This window comes from Pneumocystis murina, assembly GCF_000349005.2.
Source record: "Pneumocystis murina B123 chromosome Unknown supercont1.6, whole genome shotgun sequence".
In the NCBI taxonomy this organism is placed as follows: domain Eukaryota; kingdom Fungi; phylum Ascomycota; class Pneumocystomycetes; order Pneumocystales; family Pneumocystaceae; genus Pneumocystis; species Pneumocystis murina.
Genome location: NW_017802364.1, coordinates 427288 through 453156, shown reverse-complemented (window position 1 = coordinate 453156; position 25869 = coordinate 427288). Strand labels below are relative to the sequence as shown.

Sequence of the window (25869 nt, the reverse complement as noted above, 5' to 3'; positions counted from 1 at the left end):
ATTCACAATGCTTCTTAAAAGATAAAAATACTTTGTATTTTTCTATAGATTTTTTTTGAAGTCAAAATTCAAGGTTTGATAATGTAAGAGATATTAAAAATATATAAATAATGAAGATATTTTTAAAAATACTGTTAAAATTACATAAAATTAATCCTTTAAAAAACAGTGAAAAAAAAGAATTATGAAATAACGATAAAATTTTTATGTCAAGTCAGGCTCTTCATTAATAGAGTTTTTAATTCTTAATAGAAGAGTCGTTTTCCATTTGTCCAACTTACTAAGCTGATCATATTCTCTAACTTTTTCTGTAAATATATCGGAATCACCTGATTCGATAGCATGTAAAATATCCTAAAATAATATTAAAAAATTATAAATAAAAAGCAGGGAATAAAGTACCTCCAGCAATTTATATTCACGTGTTGATTGGAATGTTAAATCTAGATCAACATAATTTTCAAGAGCTCTTCGTGTAGCAACCATATCCTATTTTTAAAATAAGAAAAAATAAAATATATTAAAGAAAATAATTGACTCCTAAATTAAGATGGCATATTCCTGCCTTAAAAAGGTAGTCTTTTACACTCCATTTCATAAGATTATTGTTAATGCTTTTTCGAGCAACATCTTCATATTTTTGAATAGCTAAAGAATATTGTTCTTCTAAAGCTGCAATCTCCGCTACTTTCAAAAAAGCCTTATTTGCAAGACTAATACAATTTTTATTGATTTTATATAAAGCCTAAAAATTCACTTACGCTTCTGCCTGATCGTTAGAATACCATTCTCCTGCTTCATCATAGCTTTCAAGAGCCTTCTGAGAATTCATTAATTCCAATTCATAGAGAGATGCAACATCCATTTTATAACTTGCAGCTCTTCTAAAATTTCCACGAAATGTAAACATTTGGATCGCGCTCTCTATCACTCGAGCTGCGTCTAATTATATCCTAAATAAATATTATAGATAAACCATCCACAAAACCTTGAGGATCTGTTCTTCTATATGCTTTATATGCCTCTACAAGTGTATTTGCTGCATCATCTTTTTCATCCATTTTTAATTGCATTGACGCTGCCTTCTCCAATGCTTCACCGGCCTCTTTCCCTTTAAAAATAAGCCCAAAAACTCCCCCAAAAAAAACAAAAAATATTCATTTAATAGCAAAAAAATAATACCTTGTTTCTTTAAGCGAAAAGCATTAGCAGCTTCAATATAAAGTTCTGCTGCTTCACTATATTTATTACCAAAAAATGATAAAAATCCACCGTGCCCAGATGATTTCTTATCAGCCTAAAACAAATTAATAAAAAATCCATTAAATCTAATGAAATATACTAACTTTTAATAAAAGTGACTTAGGATCTGACATATTTCTGGAGAAAATAGAAAAACCAATTTTTGATAACGTTTATAGTCTATATAATAACGATAATTAGAGGTTATTTCGAGAGTTTAGCAACGTCAAAAAAAGAGTTTTTTTCTAAAAAAGAGTATAAAACTCAGTTTTAGCATTAAAATATAGTAATATTTGAAAGAAAACAATATTTTAGGAATGTATAATTTTTTTTCGCGTTTTAAAAGGGCCTTTTTAGGCCGAAATTCAGATATTTTAGTAAATATACAAAGAGAAATAAAGACATTAAAAGATATAACAGAGCATCTGGATATAGGTATTCCATCAACAGATTTGCTTTTATATTATATAAGGAACCAAAAAGTTGAAAAATTAAGTGACAAAACTCTAAAACATCTATGTAAACTGTCTTTTTTATCATTTCCAAAAGATGATAAAAAAGAGAAATTAATAGAAAAAATATCAATGAATATTGATTTTGTTAAGAGTATTAAGGATGTAGATGTCAAATATGTTAAACGTTTGGTTTCAGTTAGAAAAGATGGACCCATTCTATTGACTTATGAAAATTTATCTAATAAGACAGAAGAACCTTGTGAGTGGAATGTTTTTGGATTAACAAAAAATAGAGAAGGGAATTTTTTTGTTTTGAAAAAACAATAATTATTCAAAAATTATTATTTTTAATGGATAAGTATTTATCAAAAAATATTAAAGAAAGATGCAAAAAATGAGTTCATTTGTTGAATTGAAGATTCTTTTTTTCTCGAAAATAATTATTGCTTATATTTTTTGTATAACTTCACGTCTTAAGAATTAGCTACGATACACGTCAAGTATTATCAACCTTTAAAAATAAAAAAAATCAAGTATTTTTAAGTAAATAGAAGCAAAGTATCATGGGTTATCTAATAAGAACTTAATGATACTAGTCAAAGATATAGTATTTCCAGAAAAAAAGGCATTTTCTAGTATGAATTTTTTATAAAGATAATAAAATAATTAACAGAAAAAGATTTGGAAATATCATGTTCAGAAGGAGAAGATGAGGCCTGGAGTACTGAAATAGAGGAGGATATCAGTAAAGATGAAGGGTTAGTAAGAATCGAAGAGGAAAAAATTGCAGAAAAATTGCTTGAAAAACGTCAATTTCGAAAACGACGTCCAGAACAAAAAAGACCTTATACATATGATTTTTTAAAGCATAATGAAGAATTTAGAAGAATTGGGATAAAGCCTATGGAAAGTGAATTTATGGAGCATTTAAATTTAGATGATGAGGATACTCAATATGAATCTCAAGATAGTAAAGATTCGCAAACGACATTAGCTCATATAATTTCAGAAAATGAGGATTTTGGTATGTTTTTGTTATTTCCTTGTAAAGCGGTAACCTAAGCAGAGTTAGAAGAATTTAAGAGAAATAAACCAAGTGCGACTTTCATTAATCCTAATCGCCATAATTGGCGTCTTAACCGAGTTAAAAAAGCTTTACAAAAACAGACATCATCCGCTTCAAAAAGTACTAAAAAAGTGAAGGATGTAAGTTGATTTGTTGTATTTATCTATATACTGATTTATTTAGTTCTTGCATTATAATTCGGACACAGAAATAACTATGTTGAAATCAATTCAAAACTTTAAGAGGGTATCAGGAATTGAAAATGAAGAATGTGGTTCTGAAAATAATATTTCAGATGTCTCTGAAACATTTTCAAACCATCACTCACCCTCATTTGTTCGAACAAAACATAATTCTAGAATAAAATATATTTTACAGGATAGTAGTGAATCTGATATAAAAAAAGATGATTCTTGTTACGAGGAACACAATTTTATAAATGATATTTCTCATTATAAAAGAAAACTCAAAGGAATTTTGCCTCCGTCATACCTTACTTTAGAAAACAAGTTTATCATTTCAAATTCTTACTCAAAAATTAATACTCCTGCAAAAAAAACAAATATTCAAGAAGAAAATAAAAAAGGTTTAGTAAAAAGAAAAATGGCGAAATTTCCATCAACTTTAAAGCCTTTTTTAATGGACTTAGATACCAACAATTTAACACATCAACCTAAAAAAGCAAAATATTTGGATTTTAAGGAAAATAACAATAATAATTATTACTCTTCTAATGAATCATCTAATGGTAATGATGTTTCAGAAAGAAAGTTGATAAATAGAATGTATGCAGGAACAAAATCTAATAACCATATGTATTTTCCTAAAGAACATAGAAGAGATAATACACGTGAAAATTCTTTGAAAAAAACATCAAAATATTTATTACCAGAAAAAATCAAAAGACTAAATAAATTTCCATCTAAGTTCATAAAGAAAAAAAAAGTAACTAAAATAGGAATTCTGGATCTTTTTAAAAAGCATAAAGATAAGAACCAACAAGCTCTTCCAAGATTCATTAACTTAGTATGTCGAATCATGAAATCTCGAAAAGACCTTGGTCGAACTTATCCCTATAGAAAAGTCTTTTTTTTTGATAATTTTGATGACAGACAAGAAATAAATAAAATATTTGAAAAATGGAAACAAGGGACTTTAACGCCTATTTACTCAAAGAACGATATTTTTTCTTGTTATACAAAACCGAAATCTATAACAAATTCTATCAATTTTACAGAAAATATTCCTTGTTTATCGGCCGAAATACATGAAATAAAACAAAACGTGGAAGTAAAGGACAATAATTCTAGAAAAATTATAGGAAAAATACTTTTTCAAGGGGAGTTAAAAAAAAAAATATCAGAAAATTTTATGAAAAGACCAAATGAAAGTTATTGTAGAAAAAATAATCCTAAAAGTTGCATTACAAATAAGTACGAGTCTATTTATGAGTGGTTGAATAAATTATCATCATCTAAACCAGATATTATTGATAAAATTGACAATAATATGGAAAATAAAATAAATGATCCAAAGATAAGACATTATAATCGTAAATCAATAGCCAAAAGAATTGATTCTAATCATTTTGATGATACTATAATTCATCGTCATATTATAAATAAAGTAAATGCACGAAGGGAAAATAGTAATAATTATTTTCAGCAATCATTAGAGCAATTCTGGTTGCAAAAGTCAACGTTTTCAATGACATTTAATGTTAATCCTATTAAACAAGATATTTTTTTTGATTCGGAGACATTTATTGGTAGTGGTCTACTTCAAAAGTTACTATCAGAATCAGATAATGATGCAAATCAACCATTATATTCTATTGATTGTTATACTATATTTGATTATAAGATGCAAAATAATCTTTTTGATGATATTGAGAAAATACAAAAAATATTTGAAGAATTATCATACAATATCTTAAAATATAATATCCAACAGTCTAAAGAAGAAAATATTGTTGATAATTCTTTATATTCACATCTACTTTATATATTCCGATATATTAATTTTCGGCTACAAAATAATACTTCTGAACTTTTGATAGAATTTTCAAAAAACCTTCTAGAATTATGCGAAAATCTTTCTCAACAATTAATTCCTTCAATTCAAATTTGTGAAAATTTGTCTTTAAAGTCAATACCAGTAAAACTTTTTTTTCAACTTCAAATGTTTTTTTTAGTTTTTGCTTTTAAATTTGCAAAATCATATTTTAGAAAAAACGAGGTCCCTAAATTTCATGATATGTGTAGAATAATTACAGATATTTCTCAAAGGTTAGTTAAACATTTATTGCAATTTGGATTTGATTCCTTGAATTCCGGGCTAAGAAAACAAAACAGCTCTAAATATTCATCAAAAGGAATTAATAATAATGATTATTTTATCGAAGTTTGGGTAGTGACAATCCATATAATGGATTTCTCTAATAATTTATTTGGGGAATTCGTACCAAATTTTTGGACTCTTTTAAATTCTGAATTAAAAATAATAAATTCTTCTGAAATATATGAGTTTCTCGACCATGAAAAGTGCTGGTATTCTATAATAAATTTAACTGTATTGTATCAATTTAATATATCTGGTGTCTCTGGTATTCCAAATGGATTAGCTAATTGGATAATGATAGAAAGAATTTTATCAAATTTTTTCGAAAATACAGAGATATATAAAAAAGAATTAGGAAATAGTCAAAACATGTATATTCGAACTTTGTTTGGAAGGTGTCATTATCTTATTTCTACTTGGAAATGGTCAAATGCGAAATCTATTGTCATTTTGTTATACACATTTTTTTGTAAAAGACAACTTCGGAATTTAATTAATGAAAATACACCAGGCTATCCATCTTTTATTCAGAATCTTAAAGACCTACCTTCTACTTCTATCGAAACGTCTGATACATGTTTTCATATTTTTTTAAAAGTAATTATTCTTGTTTTGGACCAATTAAAGATACAATTAAATAGCTCTTTCATACCTTCAAAAGATTTAAAAATTTTAATATCTCGTATAACTCCTCTTCATAATCGAAAATATTCAAACAATCAAGAACTTTCTATTCAAGACTTTATTTCTCTTGAAAATCATCATAGTCTTCTTCTTATATTATTTCGAATTGTTCCTAATCAATATCGACCACCTATAACAATGATACAGGATTTGGTTCAGATAGAAAATGCACATTGTAAAGCAAAATTAGTAAATCTTAAAGCATGGTTATATTTGACACGTTTTCTATTATTCAATTCAAACAATGATGATTTTCAAGCTGTATGTAATTGGTATAATATGGTACTAGATACAACAAGAGAGGAATATATGTCAATATATCGTACACATAAACGCCAATCTGAATCCAAAACTTTAAAATATCTTCCAAATGACAAATTACTAGAATATAATCTAAAACAGCTTGAGAATGCAATGATTTCATGTTTGCGTTGTAAAAAAGAGATTATTAATAGTGTTGAAAGTAATGTTAGTAAAGGAAAAATTTTACAATTATTTTGTAAAGGTAAAGGAATATGCTTTAATTTCAATTTTAACATACTAAAGCTTCTTCAACAAACATATTTAACTCTTCATCTGTTATTCCTAGTTCTGTAATAATTGAGGCATTAAATTTAACATCTAGTTTTATTCGACGATTATGTAAAAAAAGTTCTTATGAAAAATACACTGAATCATATATGGAAGATAGCCAAGATTATGGAGATATATCTATATTTTATGATTTAGTTGATAATAATGACTCTGAAAATAATATTGAGCATGATTTTTCTGTGGTTTAGTTTAATTTTATTATATTGGTTATTTATTTATTTTATTAGATTATTAATGAAACCTTAAGTGGGCAGATCTTTCAGATGTTATCCAATTATTTGGGCTCTGATGTTGAAATTTCATATGAATTACTTAATGCAATTATTGAGTGCTGGGTACTCACTGCAGATCTTTTAGTAAGAAATGGGATTAAAGTAGATTTTACTTATTTTATTGCTTATTAAGTTAATTTTTTTAAGGAATGGTCAAATTATTTAGATTATGGACAAGAATCATGGATCCGCTTTGGAAATAATTCGAAAATTAATCAAGCAGGAGTTATTTTTATGTCAAAAGTTATCCAAGAATGTCCTAATGCATATTTTGTAAGTCCTATTAATGCGCATTTTTTTTTTAATAATTTAGTCCTATCGTATTACGTTTATATCTTATTGGTTTCGGGTTATTGTTGAAGATAAACTTTATAATCAACATACTTTAACAAGCCTTATTTTAAATATTGATTCTTCTAACAAATTATGGAGAAATGTTCAATTTTCAAAAAAATCAAATCTTTTTGAAATTAAACTACATGAAATAAAACATCACCAATTTTCTATAATTTCAAGTAATTTAAAATTTATATTTTAATTTGTTTACTACCATTTCAATAGATACACTGGCAAACATGGGAGAAATTTATACTCATTTAGAATCGGAAAATCTGATACAAAATACCAAAAGTGAGTTTTTAACATATCTATCAAACTTATTTCATTCTATGAGAGACACCTATCAAGTTTAGTATTTTTAATTTTTAATATCTGTGTTAATAGATTTTAGAAATTAGTCCAAGAAAATGACAATGATATCAAAAAATATATTGATTTATGTCAGAAGCTTATTGGTTGTGTATTACAATATTGCGGGGAGTTTGTTAATGAGAATACTCTTCCAATTTTAGATTGGTTTATTAATTCCACAAATTTTCCGCAGCCTAAAGAAGATATTATTTACACAGCAAAAAAACTTAAAGGTTATGAAAAAAGAAACTTAAATGATCCTTTAATACAGCAAGAATTGTTTAGATTTATTAAAGCAAAGTGCGAAATTGCATTATTTGAGCATAAAAGAAATCAGTTTTCTACTTTAATGCGTCTTGTTTTGAGTGACACGAAAGACTATAATATAATTATACATCGGTAAGTGTATACATATACAAATTCATTTTATCAATTATTAGTAAAATTCAAACTCTTGATCTTGTTTGTTTTATTATTGATGAAGTTTTTAGCGCGTACATGGCATATTCGAAATCTCATATTACATGGATATATATAATTCCAATGTTAGAGGCTACAAAAGAACTTTTTTCTAGTCTTTTGGAATATAAATATCAAAATTTTTACATATGTTCTATTTTAAATATTATGGAATCTTTCTTTCAAGTTCTTTTATCCTGTCTTAAAACCTTTTTCGAATCATCCACTTTATTAGCAATATATGGTTCTGTTAAGATTTTTGAAATATTAGCAATTTTAGTGGAACTTCTAGGATCAATAAATTATACAGATTATTACAAAAATAAGCATCTTTATATAGCTGAAAACAAGAATATTGAGAATTTATGGAAATATATTTCTAAATTTTTGAAATTAACACCTATATTTGTTTCATGGATATCATGGGGAAAAGAAAATATTCATTGGCCAGATTTATATATCGTAGAATTGCAAAAAAAACACTTAGAAACCATTCAAAGGCAAATATATAGAGAATGGACATTAAAAGAATCTCAAAAAAATTATACTTGGTTGCATAATTTTAGAAATCAAGAAATTAAACTTATTTCAGATTTTAATCAAGAAGAAGTATTATATATAAATTGTAATTGTTTCTAGCTAAATTCTAAAGATAAAACAATTATTATTAAAAGGTGTTTTTGATTTTATTGCATGTCTTTTTTCATGTGGAGGAGTATGGCAATTACATATAAAAGAGCTTATACCATCTATTCTTTTCAAAGGATTATCAGTAGATCATAATGTTATTGTCAAATTTATGGCAAACATTGGGGAATTAAATGAATATGATTATCTATGGAAAAATATATTTTCTATTCCAAATAATACGCAAATTATATACACAGAATGTTTAGGTAATTTATTTATTTAAATGCAATAATGAGTTTTTTTCAAACTATATATGAAATAATATCTTATATGCATAATTGAATTTAAAACATTGATATAAGCAAGAAATTGGAGCTAATAATATTATATGTATTTTAAATATTAACGTTTTTAAATATGTAAATCAGATAAAATTGTATTTAGGACTGAAATATATAATAAAAGATATAAAAGCGATATTTATGTAGAATTTAATGAACTTTCTGATTGATTTCCTGATGATTTTGGTTTTCTAGGTCTGTATGTACTCACTGCAGGAATCGTTGTAGTTAATCTATAAATTATAAATATTAAATACAATATACAACTAACATACCGCTCTTCGAATGTTGAATATGGTGCCTGTGTAAGTTTTAAAACAGTGTGCAGGGGCATGTCTACAAATGGAAAAACTTCTTGATTAAGATCATGATAATATCCATAAATACAACGAAGAATAGCTTGATGAGAAATAATTAAAACATTTCCTTGACGCTCAAGTTCCATAATAATAGGTTCTAACCGAGTAACAACATCCCTATATGATTCCCCCCCAGAATATCTATAATTAAATTTATCATCTTCTCGAGAATTTAGTCTGGAAAAAATTAGAATAGAAAATAATTATTTTATAAATTACTCATTAGGAAAAAGAGCTTTTATTTCCTCATATGACATTCCATCGAAAACGCCAGCACTCAATTCATCCAATGCTTTCCATTCTAATTTCTTATAAGGAAGATATTGTGCGGTTTCTATAGTTCTTTTCATTGTTGATGTCCATACCTATATAATAATTATTTTTCTTTAAAGAAAAATGTTCTGTTTTAGTACTATAAGAGGCGCTTCTCCTAACGACTTTTGAAGAATATTTGGAAGTTCTTTAGCATATTGAAGACCACGGGAGCTTAAGCTTGAATCACCTCCAATAATCCCATGCAAATTAAACTCACTCTCACCATGCTAAATAAAAATTAAAAAATAGTAAATAAAAAATTATATTACACACTCTACTTAACCAAATACTCCTTGGTTTTATATGTAAATTCATCAAATAATAAACAATTTTACTTTGAAGATAATCCTGAATTCGATTTATAATAACCTTTTTTCCAACATCAATTAACTTTACGTATGAAAAATCTTCATCATCTAAAGGTTGATATGCCTGCTCATAATATTTAATTCGTTTTAAAAAATCAGACACAGACTAATATAAGAAGTTTATTTTTAAAAATAATAAAACAAAACTAATCACCTTTTCAGAATCCTGTCCTTTGTAATCTGGAGAACTAAGTTTAACATCCATAATATTGTTCATAATTATTTTTTCATCATTACAAATAGACTCAACAAACATACAAAGCACATTGTTTTCTTCACAAACACTCCGAATCCATCGTCTCCTCTTTTTTGTAGAGTTTGTAGCATCAAGAATACCAACAATTCCTGATTCTTGTTTAAACCATGTCATCATATCTGTAAGTGCTGCTTCCGCCGCTTTTCTACGTGCCTCTTCTCCAACTGTATTTTCTGGATTAAAAAACTCTGCAAGAGGAAAAGGAATAGATAAACGACGACGGTAGTTTCCAACATTAAATGTCTTTGTTGGAATTGAAAGCCATGTCAAGTATCGTCTTACTTCATATATATTTCACTAAAACGCCAAAAATACCAAAAAAAAAAACCTTTTTCAGCAATATATGTCTTTCCGCGTGCTGGAAGTCCTACTGTGCATACGCATATCCCATTTATCTTTAATAAAACTCCTATAATATTGACATTTCTACATACCGTGTATCTGTGCTTAAAACTGGGTAAACTTGGGTCATTTTTTTCGTTTCAAAAAGGATATATGATAAAATTCACTCAAGAAATCATATTTTAACATAAAATGTGCAAAAAAAGACTATTCTGTCCCCTTTTTTGAGATTTAAAAATATTCACTTTCTTTGACGTTGAATTTGGTAGGAATTGAAAAAAAAATCTACACTTTCAACGTTAAAAAATTAACAAATCATTAAAATGAAAGAATTTGCACTTAAAAGTAAAGGGAAACATATAAAAGGCCTTAAAGAAAAGATTTTAGTAGATTTAGATGATAAGAAAATAGGGATTATTTTTAAAGAAGTTTCAAACACTACAGGACTATCAGAAAGTCGATTAAGACTTTTAGTTAAAGATAGGATTCTGAAGAAAGAAGACAATATTGAGGAGATTTTAGATGAGAATTGTATTTATGTAAAGGATTTAGGCCCTCAAATTGGGTGGAAAACAGTTTTTTTGGTCGAATATTTGGGTCCATTATGGATTCATCCATTAATTTATGGATCGTCATTATTTCAACGTTTATTGTATGGAAAAGCAGTTGAACATTCATATAATCAGAGGCAATATTAATTGTTTAATATTTTTTTCTTTTAATTAAAATAGAATTGTTTTTATTCTTGTTATTCTTCATTTTATAAAACGTGAGTTAGAAACACTCTTGGTACATCGATTTTCAATAAGTACAATGCCAAGGCGGAATTTATTCAAGAATTGTTTCCATTATTGGGTTCTTGGAGGTATAAACATGGCATATTGGGTATATGGGCCTTGGTTTTCATATTTATATCAATCTCCAATTATTTTGATAAGTTTTGTTATTTTATGGATGGTAAAAATATGAATAATTTTTATTTTATTTTGTTAAAGTTGTTTTTTTAGCTTTCTGAATATGCTAATTTAAAAACACATCTTATTTTACGTAATTTAAGACCTGAAAAAACATCTATTCGTCAAATTCCTAAAGGATTTGGTTTTGATCTTGTTTCTTGCCCAAATTATTTTTTTGAATACATATCATGGTTTGTTATTGCTTGTTTAAGTCATTCATTATCTTGTAAGTTTTTTTTATTATTATTATTTCATAACTCTTTTTTAGCTTGGTTATTTCTTGCTGTTAGTGGAATTCAAATGTGGCTCTGGGCATTAAAAAAACATACACGATATATAAGAGAATTTAGTGATTATCCTAAACGAAGAAAAATTATGTTTCCTTACATTTTATAAACAAAATTATTTTTTAAATTTCAAAAAATACTAAATTTTTATAGATATTAATATATAAATTTAAGTATTCTTTATCCAAAGTTTTATCTATTGGTCTATCTATTTTATTTATCAATATAAAAGGATTTATATCTATTTAAATATAAAAGACATTAGATAAATAAATTTTAAAAAAATTAAGATTTTTTGAAGAAATATAAAAATATGCCTAAGAATTCATTAAACATTAATTCTAAAATGATACGTGATACTTCTTCTCAATTGCAGTGTACCCCATCTTATATAAATAAAGAAGCATTGGCTTCTTTAACAGTTCAACAAAACCCAGAAACAAAAATAAATGTTTTAAATAAGGTTTATTTAAATAGTTCTCAGTTAAAAAAAGCAGGATTGAGTACAGGGGATCTTGTTTTAGTAGAAAATGAAAAGCCCTCAATGCCATATTCTTTTGGAATTGCCTGGATGCATTCAGGAACAGGAGCCGATGGTAATAATCAAAACAAAATATAATATAAAAAGGCTTAAAAAAGGTAAATAGAAGTTAAACTATCAGAAGATCTTCGAAAAAAAGGGAAAATTTTGCTAGGACAACAAGTTTCTGTAAGAAAATATCCTTTACCAGTTTTAAAAGCACAAGTTGTTGGAATTGAATCATTAAATTTGGAATCAGAAGATAATATGTTGAATAAAATGAAAGATTTTCTTGTAAAAATAAGATATGTTTCTATAGGATCAGAATATGAATATCATTATCAAGGAAAAACAATTATTGTTAAAATTAAAATGGTAGATAATTTAAATGAGCTTACAAATAGGATTAAAGCAATGGAACTTTCAGATAAACGTGTTTATCAGGATGTATTTTTAATAACAAAAGATACTAAAGTTGTTTTATCATGGGATATAAATGATAATCCATCTTTTAAAATTACATTTGCAAATATTGGTGGTTTAAAACATCAAATTGAATTGCTTAGAGATTATGTAGAATTACCTCTATTGAAACCAGAATGCTTTGAAATATTTGGTATAAGTCCTCCAAAGGGGGTGCTTTTATATGGACCTCCAGGAACAGGAAAAACTATGCTTCTCCGAGCAATTGCTAACGAGACAAAAGCATATGTAGAACTTGTAAATGGACCTTCTGTTATTGGGAAATATCTTGGTGAAACAGAGGCAAATTTATGCAAAATATTTGAAAATGCAAAAAAAAATCAACCAAGCATTATTTTTATTGATGAAATTGATGCAATTGCTCCAAAAAGAGGAGAAGATACTGTTGAAAGAAGAATTGTCGCTACTTTGTTGACATTAATGGATGGAATGAATAGTTCTGGTCAAGTTGTTGTAGTTGGGGCTACAAATAAACCTAATGCTCTTGATGAAGCTTTACGTAGACCAGGAAGATTTGAAAAAGAAATTGAAATCGGTGTTCCTAATATAGATGCTAGATTGGAAATTTTAAACCTTCACTTTAGTAAAATGCCTCATGATTTAGATGAAGATGATATTAAAAGATTAGCAAAAAGAACACATGGATATGTTGGTGCAGATTTAACCTCTGTTTGTAGAGAAGCTTCAATATTAGCTATAAAGCGTGGAATAGATAAGAATATTCCTGAAAAGGATTTTACTATATCTAAATATGATGTTGAAACTGCATTAAAAAATGTAAGACAGAGCGCAATGAGAGAGGTATATGATATTTCTATCTAATCTGTAACTATTTAATATATTCAAGATATTTTTGGAAACACCACATGTTAAGTGGTCGGACATAGGTGGGCAACAAATAATAAAACAAAAGTTACGGGAAGCTATTGAATGGCCCTTAACTGTTAGTATTTTTATATATTTAAATATTTCTGAAATTATTTTATAGCATCCAGAAACATTTACAAGACTAGGAATCAGCCCTCCTAAGGGAATATTACTTTATGGGCCTCCCGGTTGTTCAAAAACATTAATTGCAAAAGCAGCAGCTACAGAAGCAGGAATTAATTTTTTTGCTATTAAAGGTCCCGAAGTATTTAATAAATATGTTGGAGAAAGTGAAAGGGCTATTCGTGAAATATTTAGAAAAGCACGTTTAGCAAGTCCAAGCATGATATTTTTTGTAAAAAAATCTTATAATCAAATATATTTTTAAATAATTTTAGGATGAAATAGATGCATTATCTATTAATAGAGGTTTGGGAGAGGAAACAAATGATAGAGTATTATCAGCACTACTTAATGAATTGGATGGTATTGAAAATCTTATTAATGTTACTGTTTTAGCAGCAACTAATAGGCCCGACGTTATTGTAAGTTTTTAAATAGATTGTAATCAAATTAAAAGGCTAAAAAATAAAGGATAATGCATTATTAAGACCAGGAAGATTTGATAAAATTGTATATGTGGGACTTCCTGATTTAGAGACACGGAAAGATATTTTTAAAATAAAATTTAGAACAATGAATATAGCAAATGATGTAGATATTGAGTATTTATCAGAAAAAGTAAAATATATTATTAAAACTGCAATATTTTAGCTAACATTATTTAGACAGATGGATGTTCTGGAGCAGAAATTGCTGCATTATGTCAGGATGCTGGAATCAATGCTATGTACGATAATATTAACGCAATTAATATAGAAAAAAAACACTTTGATAAAGCATTAATGAACCTTGTTAAGCATACCACTGTTGAGATGATTGACTTTTATAAATCTTTTAATCATGGCCACCTTGTTAAACATACTTAATTATAAATCTTTTATAATTTAAATTTACAATCTATAGAAAATATTACGTCAAAAATTCTATCAAAAATACATTTATTCTGTTTATCTATATTTAGGAAAAAGGTGCTTTTTCAACTTTAATCAAAGAAATTTTTAAAAATATCGTTATTATATATATAAAGAATTAAGGTATTTTAAAATACATAAGGTAAAGGAGTTGCTTTTATGGGCCTTTAAATAATGAAGAAAATTAACATATAATTAATGTTTTTACGTTTTTTTTATAAAAGAAACTTAAATTATAAATCAAGTTTATTATCAAAAAAAACAACAGATTCATCGAAAAATATACAAAAAAGAAGGAATAAATGGGTTCTTCCATCACCTTTAGATCATGAAGAAATAAAAAAGAAACACTTAAAAAATAATACATTATCAAAAACATCCTATCAAAGTTTATTAAGTTTAAAAAATGTTACATGGAAAGAAAATAAAGAACTCCCACAATGGAAAAAACAAAAAATAGCACTCAAGGAAAAGTTTCCTGAAGGATGGAATCCTTTCAAGAAGCTCTCACCGGATACTCTTAATCAAATCAGAACACTTCGTCAACAAGTATATTTAATTTTTTTTAAAAAAAAAAACAAACATATTAATAACATTAGAATCCAAAATATACAGCTTCTGTTCTTTCTGAAATGTATAAGGTTTCTCCAGAAGCAATTCGACGAATTTTAAAAAGTAAATGGCAACCTTCATTCAAAGAATACGCAGATAGATTTGCACGTTGGAAAAAGGTAATATATGAGATTCATGTTTCTAAATTTAATATATTCACAGAGAAAAAATCGTTTGAAAGATATTTGGATTTCTCAAAAATTTAAAAAGGATAAATTTTAATTAAAAAATAATTTTTTTCAATTTTATATTCGTTTTCTAATATCTAAATAAAAGATAGGTTTTACTAGTATTTGAAATATTTTTAATCTGGATTTATGTTGTTTAATAGGATATTTAACGTTTATATATATTATAAAGCTTTTATTTGATTCTTAAACAACGCATATTTTGTCAATATCTTATATAAATATTTTATACGTATGTAAAAATCAGATTTTTACATGTTTATTTCTAAGATGGAATTTTTGAATTAGATATCCTGGGTATTAATTTATAAATAATAATACATTTATTGCAAGATAATGAAAAGATTTTTAAATATAATAAAATTAAGGTTTTATTTGAATATAATTATTAATAGAAATATCTTTTATTAAGTATTTAAAATAATAATTTTATGAAAAATAAATGGCAATGTTAACCAAAAACAATTGAAAAAAGGATAGTCTGAAATCTAATGTTTTCTACAACTAATTTTAAATACACAAATTTATGATAACTTTAATTCTATAAAATTTTATAATTTAAAAAAATTATTAAATTTGATAAAAATATACAATACTCTAATTAAATAGATCTTCAAATATTTTAAATATATTAAAACTATGAAATTACTATAAAATTGCAAAATAATATTTAAAAATAAACATTATTAACTTCATACCTTAAAATTACAATTAATCAATTAAAAAGCTTTATAAAATTTATTTATTATTTCTAAAAAATATACATAAAACAAATATTTTCCAATTAAATACTAAATAATTATTAATAATAAAATATAAAAATCACAAACCTGTTTCAATATATTTTTTATATAAAATCTATATACAAAAAGATACTAAATAAAGTATTTAATTTTTCAATTCAATTATTGATCCATTTCTTTAATATCATTTAACGTCTTTTTGACATAATTTAATTGCATTTCAAGCTTATTTATATCTTCAACTAAATCATCCAACTTCTAATATTAGTCTTAAATCTTTTTTTATGAAAATTACAATTAATTCTTTTTTTATAGTATCAATTGAAAATAAAACCTTTTCTACCTTATAATAAAGATAAAATATATAATTTACAAGGCTTTTTTTCTCATTTCTTAATTCATTACTTTGATTTTGAATATTTTTTATTCTAAAACAAAAATATCAATTTGGAAAGCTTTTTAAAACAAAAAAAAACAACTTATCCATAAAAGAACACTTAATGATATCATTTAAATCTAAAATATCAGAAAAAAAGGTGTTTTTAGCTTTATCTTATAAAAATTAAAAGATAATATCTTTCTTTAAAAAATACTCATGATTTCATATTCTTTTTCCTCTAATTCTATATAACTAATAACAAGTTCTCTAAGGGATTCCATATATTTTTTATATATTTTTTTAATCTTAGAAAAAAAATAGATTTTCCAAAACTATTTATCGAACTTGTTAAGTTTTAAGCTTCAATATTAAAAAGATTATAAAATTTAAAGAGATAAACAGAAATAGTCTAAGATATAAGGGTTATTAGGAAAAAAAGAACCTATTTTTAAGATAAAACCTATATAATAAACGAAAGAATAAAAAATATATTAATGCAGAAACAAGAAAAAAATCAAAATGAATTTTTGGAGTCAAAAAGTCATATTTGTTGCTCTGAAACAAGGAAAAATGACGAACAAAGTGAAAGTAAGTTTATTTTTGGTAAAAACTGCGTAAAAAACGGCCAAAAATTGACCAAAAAACAATCTAAAGAGAAAAGCTAATATAAAGGATTAGATGAAACGATAAAGGACAATATTAAAACATTTAATACGCTAAACACTTGTCAGTTGAATCAGAAAGCAAGTGATGTATCATTATTTCAATCTACAGACTCTTATGAAAAAAATCCAGCATCATCTAGAAATACATCTATATTTAATAAATCATCTAAAGAAAGCCCTACTAAATCGAATCAGAGTCTTCCTTCAATATCTTCATTATCATTTCATCACCCTATGATGTCTATTCAGTCAGTACTTGGTGAAGAACCTATTTCTTGGAATACAAATACAGAATCTTCAAATAAAAACTTTTCTACTGAAACAATTAATAATGAAATAGATAATCGGGGGGCAGTATCATCACTTATTCATCCATATTCAAATGAATTTTTTCATCCAAATATAAATATGAGCTCAACAAGGCCTATAAATCAACATCATTCATTTAATAATATATTAATACACGAAGATGAGGCATATCAAAAGAAACAAAGCTGTGTTGGATATCAACATTTTCATTCATTTAATCAATCATCCCAACTGCCGTTTCCCTTGTTTTCAAATAATGTAATTATTCCATCAACCTTACCATCCCTTTTCCAAGGACATCAGCCATTGAATCAAAATATAGATCGAGGGAAATTATATCCAATGAATCATATGGAAGAGAATTATAATTCTCCTACATCTAAGGTTAAATTTTCGAATAAATCAAATACCTCTCCAAAAGCTCAAAAAAATACACGTTTTCGTTCAAATTTAGGCACAAAATCAGCAGATTATCATGAAAACGAATATAAAGTTCGACCACTTACTAGACATAAGTCACATGAAACTAATCAATCTTCATATAAAACAAATGCCTTAAATACTCCAGTTAAAACGTCACAAGAAACTTCACAAAAGAAATCTCAAAAAGATACAAAAAAACAACTTCAGCCAAAAGAGCCACTTCCAAGGCCAAAATTAATTGTTAAAAATGATGCTGTCATGAATTTTATAAAAGACATGGAAGAAAAAGATTTGGGAGAATATATATACACACCATCTAGCCCAATACCATGCCTTGATGGAAAATTAAATGGAATTTTGACTATTAGGATTGCCAGACAATATTTTCATAAATCGGAAAATGATAAAATCAAAAAACGAGCATTATGGGGCACAGATATATACACAGATGATTCTGATATTGTTGCAATCTTATTACATACAGGTCGTCTTGGAAGGAAAAAACCATCAAGTGATGCAATTGTTAAAGTTCGTGTACTCCCTCGTCTCATCAAATATAGCGGTAGCTTAAGATATAATATTATGTCTCGTGGCTGGAAAACAAGACATGATGGAGAAAGCATTATGATTGAAGATCTAAAATGGGTTGAAGATAAAACAAAAAGAAAAGGGAGAAAAGATATGAAAGAGCGCATTGCTGCAAGATATCAACTTCAACTTTCTCTTTGAAAAAAAATAATTAAAGATTATACATTTTAAATCAAGAACCCTTAAAGATTAGATAATCTTTTTTTTGAAAAATATCATCCATAAATGAAAGATTTTAATAAACAAGAATAATATATATTATATTCTTACACTATTCTACACTAACAGGTGTCCACATTATTTTTTCGAACACATTCTCTAAAACTTATAATAAACAATTTGATCATATATTAAAATCAAAAATATAAGACATACAGTATACATACGGTACGTATATAATACACATACATTCTATTTAATATATGAAAAATAGTTTTTACATATATATTACACATATAAAATACACTGTGAAATATAACATTTAATTATATATCTTTTATATTGTACGTTTATTCTTTAGCGTATATAATTCAATACCTTATAATTTCTATATATAAAAACTATGGCAAATTTATCTAAACCTTTAAATTCTCTTAAACATGGAAAACTAAATAAAATTTATTGGGGATTAGCGTTTTTCATAATTTCTTTAGCTAGTTGGGCTACTGGTAGAATTTCAGAACTAATTACTTGGTTTTTTATAGTTACTTTTTTTTTAAATCTAACACTTTCTAATATATAATAGATTTTATTTTGGCTATTAGTTAGTATTGTTTCCTTTCTTTTCGGATATCTTGGATTTCAATTAATGTTATTTAATGATAAACAAGAAGCATATGAAATTATATTAAAGGTTTTTTTATTATTTCTTAATAGGAAATTTCTATAATATAACTAGGATATAAAAGAAGCAACAGACTGGTTACGACAACATGGTATTGACGTCGAAACATAGGAGAAAAAATATATATACATATCCAATGTATTAACACTTATACGAATATAAAATATATCTATTTTAAATGATATTTATAATGTATAAATGATTGAGTAATAAATATAAATATAAAATTTACATATTCATATACAAATTATATCATATTTTAATCTATCTATATATAATTTATCTGCCTATAAATATATTTCTTCCATTTTTAAGGCTTTATATATGGTAAAAGGTAGGAGAGTATGTTTTTTTATCTCTTATTCATAACGATACAGATTTTTTAATATACACTCTTCAAATAAAAAATGCCCCCACGAAAAAAAGGAGCTACACAGCTTGATGAACAAAGACGCAATGAATTTATGAGATTTACAACGTTCCCTGTAATTCAGCCCATTAATCAAAAAAATTATTATACGTAAGTTATGCTTTTTAATATGGCTTGAAACGCATTTTAAAACAATAATATACAAACAGTGAATATCTTAAACGTGAAGATCAAGTATTATAATGCTTTAAAAATGTTTTTATCTATAAATATATAAATCCTATAGATTTTAATGTACCGGGCTTCTGATAAAACTTGGTCCGAAGAAACTGATGTCAAAATAGAAACACGAAGGAGTGACGGAGAAGAGGCTTCAGAAGAAGAAGAGGAAAAACATGTATGAATAATATTAAAGATAGAATTTTAATAAAAATAAATATAAATTAATAATTAGGGGAATGATGCAAAAGTACTTGTAATTCATCCGGGTTCGATGTATTTGCGAATTGGACTGGCATCAGATGCATTTCCTCAGACAATTCCAAACGTGATAGCGCATCGACACGGCTCAATGCGTTCTAGACACGAAGCTGACGCAAAACTAATAAATGAAGAGAAAGAACGCATACATTTCGAAGAAATCCTTCAAGAAATGGATTTAGCACTTAAAACGCGTCTTCGTTTATCAAAGCGTCGTACACAATCAAATACACGAGAATTAGTTATCGCATATAATCGTGAAGTATTGCCAGAAGTAATGGTTGAACCTGTAAATCAAGATGAATGGGTAGATGTGAATGAAAAACCAGCAAGTTTAGTTGGACATAAGGTAGAATTAAATTTAACGTTGCCAAGAGGTGTCAAATTATCTAATTAATGCTTTTTAGGCACTTAAAATACCTCCTCATGCATCAGCGGATTATACATTATTTTGGCCTATACGCTATAGAGTTTTAAATAAAAATGATTATATATCATCACGTCAATGTATTGATGATATTGCAGCTATTTTTGAGTCTGCATTAGCTACGTTAGGGATGCAGCGTGTAGATTGGATGCCATTGGCAGTAGTTTTAGTAATTCCAGATGCATATGATAAAGTATATGTAGAAACAATGCTTGATATATTGATACGGGAATTGCAGTTTTCCAAAGTATGTGTTTTACAGGTTAGTTTAAATATAATTTATTAAATGTATTTTTCATATATATATTTAATATATTATTAGGAATCTGTTTGTACAGCTTTTGGAGCAGGTCTTTCGGCAGCTTGTATTATTGATGTTGGTGCACAAACAACGAGTATTGCGTGTGTTGAAGAAGGCATTTGTTTACCTGAATCCAGGTTTGTTTAAAATAATCTATTGAATAACTAATGCGTCCAGACTTCAACTTTGTTATGGAGGAGAAGACGTAACACGTTTTTTCGTGCGTCTTCTTCTTCGAAATCATTTTCCATATGCAATTGATCTTAGAAAAATTCAAGATTGGCGTCTTGCAGATACACTTAAAATTCGTCACTGCACCGCAAATGAAAATAACACAGCAATACAACTTTTGCATTTTTTTCATGGAGAACCAGGCAATACAAAGAGATTTCAATTTAAGGTTTATGACGAGCCGGTTTTAGCAGCAATGGTAAAAACACATTAGTTAAATCATATATTATATATTAATATATCAAGTCTTATTTTTTTCCAAAAATATTTGAAAATGAATCTAAAAACTCTGAAAAAAGCGTATACAATACAAATATAACCCATGAGGAGACAAATGAATGGAAACCTCTAGATGAGGCAATTGTTGAAAGTATTACTCGTGCTTGTGAACATGCACCATCCGATGAACGTCAAAAGACAATGTATAGAAGTCTTTTATTGGTTGGTGGAGGATATGCTTTTCCTGGCTTTGTACACGTTTTAGAAGACAAGTAAGTAAATGCGCTTATTACGTTGAATACCATATATTGGGACTAAAAAATAAAGATTGCAGATCAAACAACCAACAATTCAATTTTTGTCACCACCAAGGGATATGGATCCACAAATTCTTACGTGGAAAGGCGCAAGTGTATTTAGTCAATTAAAAATATCACAAGATTTCTGGATTAAACAAAAAGAATGGGATCTATTAGGACTTCGATGTTTACAGTATCGATCACTTGGTTATTTTTGGAATGGATAAAACAAAATATTATATCATTGAGAAACAAACTGGATATAGTCTAATGTATATAATAAACATAGAAACTAGAATCTTTTTTAAAATTATTTAAAAAATATAAAATATCTAGATTAATTATAAATAATAATAAAAAATATTTTTACAAAAAAAACTTTAAAAAATACAAACTTAATTGTAAATTTAAAGGTAGATTTAATAAGGATCATAATCTTAGAAAAAAATATTATTTACTGTAAAAACTATTATCTTTTAAATGACTCGGTCATAAGAACGGGCAACGACAGAAAAAAAGTGATGGATACAACACAGACTGAAAAGGCCCTTGAACGGCAGCTTCAGGAGGTTACAACGCGTATTTACAGTGCGGGACGTCTTGGAGAACGTCTTCTTAATCAAAAAAAGAAAATAGAAGAACAATTGGAAGTGTTAGAAGGAGTTAATCGAATTCCAGAAAATTTAAAAGCGAAATTACAAGAACTTGAAAGAGAATTTGAAGAAATTAGGAAAGAATCAAATGATTCATGGTTATTATTAGGATCTTTGGATGAAGTAATGTCTATAATTTTCTTGGAAGGGTTTTTAAGGTAGTTTTAGGTGTCTACTTTGGATCAGCAAATTAAACCAAATGTGCCACAATTTATAAGTAATGGGACCATATCTCCTATAAAACACGGACTATCTATGCGTAGACGTAATAATAAACCAATATCTCGACCTCACGATATTGAATTTGCAACTGAAATTGGACAAAGTTTGTTAACAGAAGTTCGAAGGCTTCAAGGATTATTAAATGAAAGAGAAGAACAATGGAGGGCTATTATACGTGAAAAGGGATATATAGAGCATGAGATGGAGGGTTTAGAAGCAAAACTTAAGACTCTGGGAGAATCAGAAGGTATAAAAAAGTATAAAAAGTATTTTTAAATTAATATATTTGAAAGAAAAATACAAAGAAGAAAACTGGAATCTGGAGCTTATGACACAAGAAATGGCAAAAGAAATATCAAGGCTATCAACATCGGAAACTCGAATAATGCAAGAAAATGCACGACTTTTGAAAATAACGCAAACACAAATAGAGACAATTGAAACTTTAAAACAAAGAGAAATGGAATTAACAGAGATACTAGAGCAATTGAGAATAAAACATGAATCGGAGATAACGAGTTTTCGAAAAGCACAAGAAGAATTATTAGAAGAACGTTATGAATGGATAAGACAAGTGGAAGAATTGAAAGCAGAACGATTAGCTTTATTTGAAACAAATGATTATCATTACAAAGATATAAAGAAAGAAGAAGAATGGGCGAAGGATGATGAGGAAATAATTTCTGAAATAATAACACCGGAACGACTTTCTCCTCAATCACCAATCAAATGCACTCCTTCAAGAAATGTGCCCTTAGAAGTAGAAACAATAAAAGCCTCTTTTTCACATGCACAAAGGACAATTCATAGATTAAGGAATGCAGTTCAGCATGAAAAAACTGAAAAAATAGAATTAAGACATCTTTTAAATGAGGCTCTTGAAAAACTCGAAAAATTAGAGAGAGAAAGCGCAAAAATATCGAAAAGAAGGTCATCTAGAAAGTCACAATATAGTACAATGATAAATCCTTATGAATATAAAGAGGTAACGAATGAAATCACAATTGAATCAGACTCAGAATGGAAAAATGAGTATGACGCATCAAGAATAACAATTAATACACCAGATAGTACAGAATGTCTTAGAAGAAATTCTTATGTAGAAGAGAAAAGGGATTCTAGAGATTTAGAAGATAAAATATCTAATCATACCAAAAAGACACATCTAGATAATAGTGATATTTCTCAAGATTCTGATAATGAAATCGATACAAATAAAAGGAACGAATACCTATATTCTAGAAAAAAAAAGGAATTTTCATTGGATGCATCTCGGAAAATTCAGCCTTTATTTAAAGAATTACAAATCTTTAGTCAAAATAACTATGTAGAAACTGCTGATATTGGAACAATGACGGATGAAGCATCTGATATTATGAAAATTAGAAATTTCCTCTTTAACTTAAACACTATTGTAGCTGAAAAGAAACCCGTATCATTTGTTTTAAATGAAAATGGGATTTTACAACCAAACGACAATTCCTTGATAAATATTGAATCAAATAACCCTGATACCGTTCCATCTACGAATCTGTCCAAGGAAATAAATAAAATTGATGCAACTGAAAATAACATTGAACTGCAATCAAAACCATTCTCTTTCAGTTCTTTAGTATCTGTTTTCAAACTTAGAAAAAAGAAAAGCACTCAAATGCCTTCTATTTTTGAGATAAACAAAAATACTTCTAATCTTACTTTAAATAAATTGAATTATAATGATACTCTTTTAAATAATTCTCAATTAAATTCAAATTTAACAAATGATATTAAACAAGAAGATAAATCTAATGTAATACTGAACAACGACAATTCCAATGCTATTCTGGAAAATAAGAGAGATAATTTTTCAAATTCCAAAATGTTATTCAATGGTAAAATCTCATGTCCTTTTATGGGCAATTTAACAATTTTTATAGATCAAGAAGCAACACTTCTAACATCATCTTCTAAGTTTTCAGAAAATACAACCGATCAGTCTTTACAAATAGGGCCTTTAAAACCTCAAAATAGATCCGAGATTTTGAAAAAATTAAATACAAGTTCAAGTTCTCAAATAGAATTAAATAAAGATAAATATCATACTTTCAATAAAATGACTCATATGAAAAAACCATCGTTTGAATTCCTATTACATGATCCTGCTTCAAAGAAACCAAATACATCTTTATCTACATCAACAGACAAGGAAACTACATACGGAACCATTACTATTTTTAATTCTGTTTTGGCTTCTAAAGGCTCTCTTATAAATACTAGTGTAAAATCATCTTCTAGTTCGTTTTCTTCTACAAGAAATATTGAAAACTTTCAATCACAAACCAATGGACATAGAGTTTCCACAAATACTCAACCTTCTATAGACCCGCAAATCATTCGCTGTATTACACAAACTATGATTGGCGAATATTTATGGAAATATACTCGCAAACATGCACGGAAGGAATTATCACATAATCGTCATTTGAGATTTTTTTGGGTTCATCCTTATTCACGATCACTATACTGGTGTAAACGAAATCCTTCTACTTCTTATGGGCAAGAATCATATGCAAAGTCTGCTTTTATTGAATCAGTAAGAGTCGTTTATGATAACAATAACTATCCAAAAGGAATACATAATAAAAGCATTGTTGTTATTACTCCAACTCGTGCAATTAAATTTACTGCTGGATTGTCTACTAGCCATGAGCTTTGGTACCAAGCATTGTCTTATTTGACTTCTCAAATCAATCCTCTCACAGAAATTTCTTCAAATACAGTCGAATCAATTGAAACAAAACGTCATAATTTGACTTCACAACAAACTACTGATGACTTGGATCCATTATTTAAACAATCAAGAGATTCTTCATCAACGTTTGTCACTAGTTCAAATAAGTCATCCTCTGAAAGGAAGACATCTCTTCAAAGACACGCTTCTTTGCCTAAATTAAATCAAATAATTCGATCAGGTATTAATTCTTATTCATCTATGAGAATTAAAAAATTGCCTTCTAAAGGTTATCTACTTTCTGAAGAATCACATTTAGAAGAAAAATATAAAAAAATTAATTCAATTATGAGACAAACAAACATGGAAAATGTTCGAGCCTGTTGCAATGGTAATTTTTTTGTTATATTATTTCTTTCTATTAATTATTCATAATAGGAAAACACGATGTTGGTTCATTATCATATAGATCTAGGAGTTTTAGTAGTGAATCTCGTCAAAGTCGTTCACCATCCAGAGGTTATCATGTTAATTTAAATACCTCTATAAATCATTAAAAGATCTTTATATTATTAATTTCTATTTAACAAGTATATTCAAAAATATCTATTATGCATATAAAATAAAACATTGATGTTTTTTTTAT

The 25869-nt window shown here is 27.0% G+C and overlaps 12 protein-coding genes across 12 annotated transcripts; 9 read left to right on the top strand and 3 right to left on the bottom strand.

Moving 5' to 3' along the window:
* Window positions 1-181: 181 nt before the first annotated feature.
* On the bottom strand, window positions 182-1399 carry PNEG_01334 (hypothetical protein). Its single transcript, XM_007875071.1, has 7 exons — window positions 1347-1399; window positions 1183-1297; window positions 989-1111; window positions 762-942; window positions 539-713; window positions 403-489; window positions 182-354 (listed from the first exon to the last, which is right to left on the bottom strand). The coding sequence occupies exons 1-7, from the start codon at window positions 1374-1376 to the stop codon at window positions 205-207; spliced, it is 861 nt and encodes a 286-aa protein (XP_007873262.1). The 5' UTR covers window positions 1377-1399; the 3' UTR covers window positions 182-204.
* An 81-nt stretch (window positions 1400-1480) lies between these two features.
* Window positions 1481-2072, top strand: PNEG_01333 (hypothetical protein). Its single transcript, XM_007875070.1, has 2 exons — window positions 1481-1497; window positions 1543-2072. The coding sequence occupies exon 2, from the start codon at window positions 1560-1562 to the stop codon at window positions 2022-2024; it is 465 nt and encodes a 154-aa protein (XP_007873261.1). The 5' UTR covers window positions 1481-1497; window positions 1543-1559; the 3' UTR covers window positions 2025-2072.
* Window positions 2073-2283: 211 nt separating this feature from the next.
* Window positions 2284-8715, top strand: PNEG_01332 (hypothetical protein; the record flags this gene model as incomplete). The annotated part of the gene is made up of 12 exons (XM_007875069.1): window positions 2284-2332; window positions 2377-2721; window positions 2764-2903; window positions 2947-6292; window positions 6334-6563; window positions 6609-6755; window positions 6801-6926; window positions 6967-7168; window positions 7215-7339; window positions 7384-7742; window positions 7784-8411; window positions 8455-8715. 12 exons carry the CDS (start codon window positions 2284-2286, stop codon window positions 8713-8715), a joined length of 5958 nt encoding a protein of 1985 aa, XP_007873260.1.
* Window positions 8716-8912: 197 nt separating this feature from the next.
* On the bottom strand, window positions 8913-10428 carry PNEG_01331 (hypothetical protein; the record flags this gene model as incomplete). Its single annotated transcript, XM_007875067.1, has 7 exons — window positions 10400-10428; window positions 9970-10352; window positions 9721-9921; window positions 9546-9674; window positions 9352-9497; window positions 9049-9309; window positions 8913-9006 (listed from the first exon to the last, which is right to left on the bottom strand). The coding sequence occupies exons 2-7, from the start codon at window positions 10186-10188 to the stop codon at window positions 8913-8915; spliced, it is 1050 nt and encodes a 349-aa protein (XP_007873258.1). The 5' UTR covers window positions 10189-10352; window positions 10400-10428.
* A 308-nt stretch (window positions 10429-10736) lies between these two features.
* On the top strand, window positions 10737-11765 carry PNEG_01330 (hypothetical protein; the record flags this gene model as incomplete). Its single annotated transcript, XM_007875066.1, has 4 exons — window positions 10737-11101; window positions 11145-11370; window positions 11421-11595; window positions 11638-11765. The coding sequence occupies 4 exons, from the start codon at window positions 10737-10739 to the stop codon at window positions 11763-11765; spliced, it is 894 nt and encodes a 297-aa protein (XP_007873257.1).
* A 171-nt stretch (window positions 11766-11936) lies between these two features.
* PNEG_01329 (hypothetical protein) lies at window positions 11937-14696 on the top strand. The gene is made up of 8 exons (XM_007875065.1): window positions 11937-12252; window positions 12304-13460; window positions 13507-13602; window positions 13648-13881; window positions 13925-14071; window positions 14121-14267; window positions 14315-14500; window positions 14553-14696. Exons 1-8 carry the CDS (start codon window positions 11970-11972, stop codon window positions 14649-14651), a joined length of 2349 nt encoding a protein of 782 aa, XP_007873256.1. The 5' UTR covers window positions 11937-11969; the 3' UTR covers window positions 14652-14696.
* A 62-nt stretch (window positions 14697-14758) lies between these two features.
* On the top strand, window positions 14759-15394 carry PNEG_01328 (hypothetical protein; the record flags this gene model as incomplete). Its single annotated transcript, XM_007875063.1, has 3 exons — window positions 14759-15109; window positions 15160-15291; window positions 15335-15394. 3 exons carry the CDS (start codon window positions 14759-14761, stop codon window positions 15392-15394), a joined length of 543 nt encoding a protein of 180 aa, XP_007873254.1.
* An 871-nt stretch (window positions 15395-16265) lies between these two features.
* On the bottom strand, window positions 16266-16763 carry PNEG_01327 (hypothetical protein; the record flags this gene model as incomplete). The annotated part of the gene is made up of 4 exons (XM_007875062.1): window positions 16266-16358; window positions 16399-16531; window positions 16583-16655; window positions 16697-16763. The coding sequence occupies 4 exons, from the start codon at window positions 16761-16763 to the stop codon at window positions 16266-16268; spliced, it is 366 nt and encodes a 121-aa protein (XP_007873253.1).
* A 213-nt stretch (window positions 16764-16976) lies between these two features.
* On the top strand, window positions 16977-18608 carry PNEG_01326 (hypothetical protein; the record flags this gene model as incomplete). Its single annotated transcript, XM_007875061.1, has 2 exons — window positions 16977-17070; window positions 17161-18608. The coding sequence occupies 2 exons, from the start codon at window positions 16977-16979 to the stop codon at window positions 18606-18608; spliced, it is 1542 nt and encodes a 513-aa protein (XP_007873252.1).
* Window positions 18609-19018: 410 nt separating this feature from the next.
* PNEG_01325 (hypothetical protein) lies at window positions 19019-19519 on the top strand. Its single transcript, XM_007875060.1, has 3 exons — window positions 19019-19170; window positions 19213-19320; window positions 19366-19519. The coding sequence occupies exons 1-3, from the start codon at window positions 19030-19032 to the stop codon at window positions 19420-19422; spliced, it is 306 nt and encodes a 101-aa protein (XP_007873251.1). The 5' UTR covers window positions 19019-19029; the 3' UTR covers window positions 19423-19519.
* Window positions 19520-19718: 199 nt separating this feature from the next.
* On the top strand, window positions 19719-21865 carry PNEG_01324 (hypothetical protein; the record flags this gene model as incomplete). Its single annotated transcript, XM_007875059.1, has 9 exons — window positions 19719-19831; window positions 19891-19915; window positions 19968-20078; window positions 20136-20510; window positions 20569-20850; window positions 20911-21026; window positions 21067-21319; window positions 21367-21611; window positions 21667-21865. The coding sequence occupies 9 exons, from the start codon at window positions 19719-19721 to the stop codon at window positions 21863-21865; spliced, it is 1719 nt and encodes a 572-aa protein (XP_007873250.1).
* Window positions 21866-22159: 294 nt separating this feature from the next.
* Window positions 22160-25780, top strand: PNEG_01323 (hypothetical protein; the record flags this gene model as incomplete). The annotated part of the gene is made up of 5 exons (XM_007875058.2): window positions 22160-22414; window positions 22460-22760; window positions 22807-24384; window positions 24430-25614; window positions 25662-25780. 5 exons carry the CDS (start codon window positions 22160-22162, stop codon window positions 25778-25780), a joined length of 3438 nt encoding a protein of 1145 aa, XP_007873249.1.
* Between the last annotated feature and the right edge of the window lie 89 nt (window positions 25781-25869).

What these genes read in the sequence shown, in the direction of transcription:
- PNEG_01329 (XM_007875065.1), top strand. Translation starts at nt 11,970, where the DNA reads ATGCCTAAGAATTCATTAAACATTAATTCTAAAATGATACGTGATACT. An exon ending in GACAGAGCGCAATGAGAGAG is followed by an intron (nt 13,461 to 13,506) that starts GTATATGATATT and finishes AATATATTCAAG; the next exon opens with ATATTTTTGGAAACACCACA. An exon ending in CTATTGAATGGCCCTTAACT is followed by an intron (nt 13,603 to 13,647) that starts GTTAGTATTTTT and finishes ATTATTTTATAG; the next exon opens with CATCCAGAAACATTTACAAG.
- PNEG_01333 (XM_007875070.1), top strand. Translation starts at nt 1,560, where the DNA reads ATGTATAATTTTTTTTCGCGTTTTAAAAGGGCCTTTTTAGGCCGAAAT.
- PNEG_01334 (XM_007875071.1), bottom strand. Translation starts at nt 1,376, where the DNA reads ATGTCAGATCCTAAGTCACTTTTATTAAAA. An exon ending in TAGAAGAACAGATCCTCAAG is followed by an intron (nt 943 to 988) that starts GTTTTGTGGATG and finishes GGATATAATTAG; the next exon opens with ACGCAGCTCGAGTGATAGAG. An exon ending in TCTAACGATCAGGCAGAAGC is followed by an intron (nt 714 to 761) that starts GTAAGTGAATTT and finishes AAATTGTATTAG; the next exon opens with TCTTGCAAATAAGGCTTTTT.
- PNEG_01325 (XM_007875060.1), top strand. Translation starts at nt 19,030, where the DNA reads ATGGCAAATTTATCTAAACCTTTAAATTCTCTTAAACATGGAAAACTA. An exon ending in TAATTACTTGGTTTTTTATA is followed by an intron (nt 19,171 to 19,212) that starts GTTACTTTTTTT and finishes AATATATAATAG; the next exon opens with ATTTTATTTTGGCTATTAGT. An exon ending in CATATGAAATTATATTAAAG is followed by an intron (nt 19,321 to 19,365) that starts GTTTTTTTATTA and finishes TAATATAACTAG; the next exon opens with GATATAAAAGAAGCAACAGA.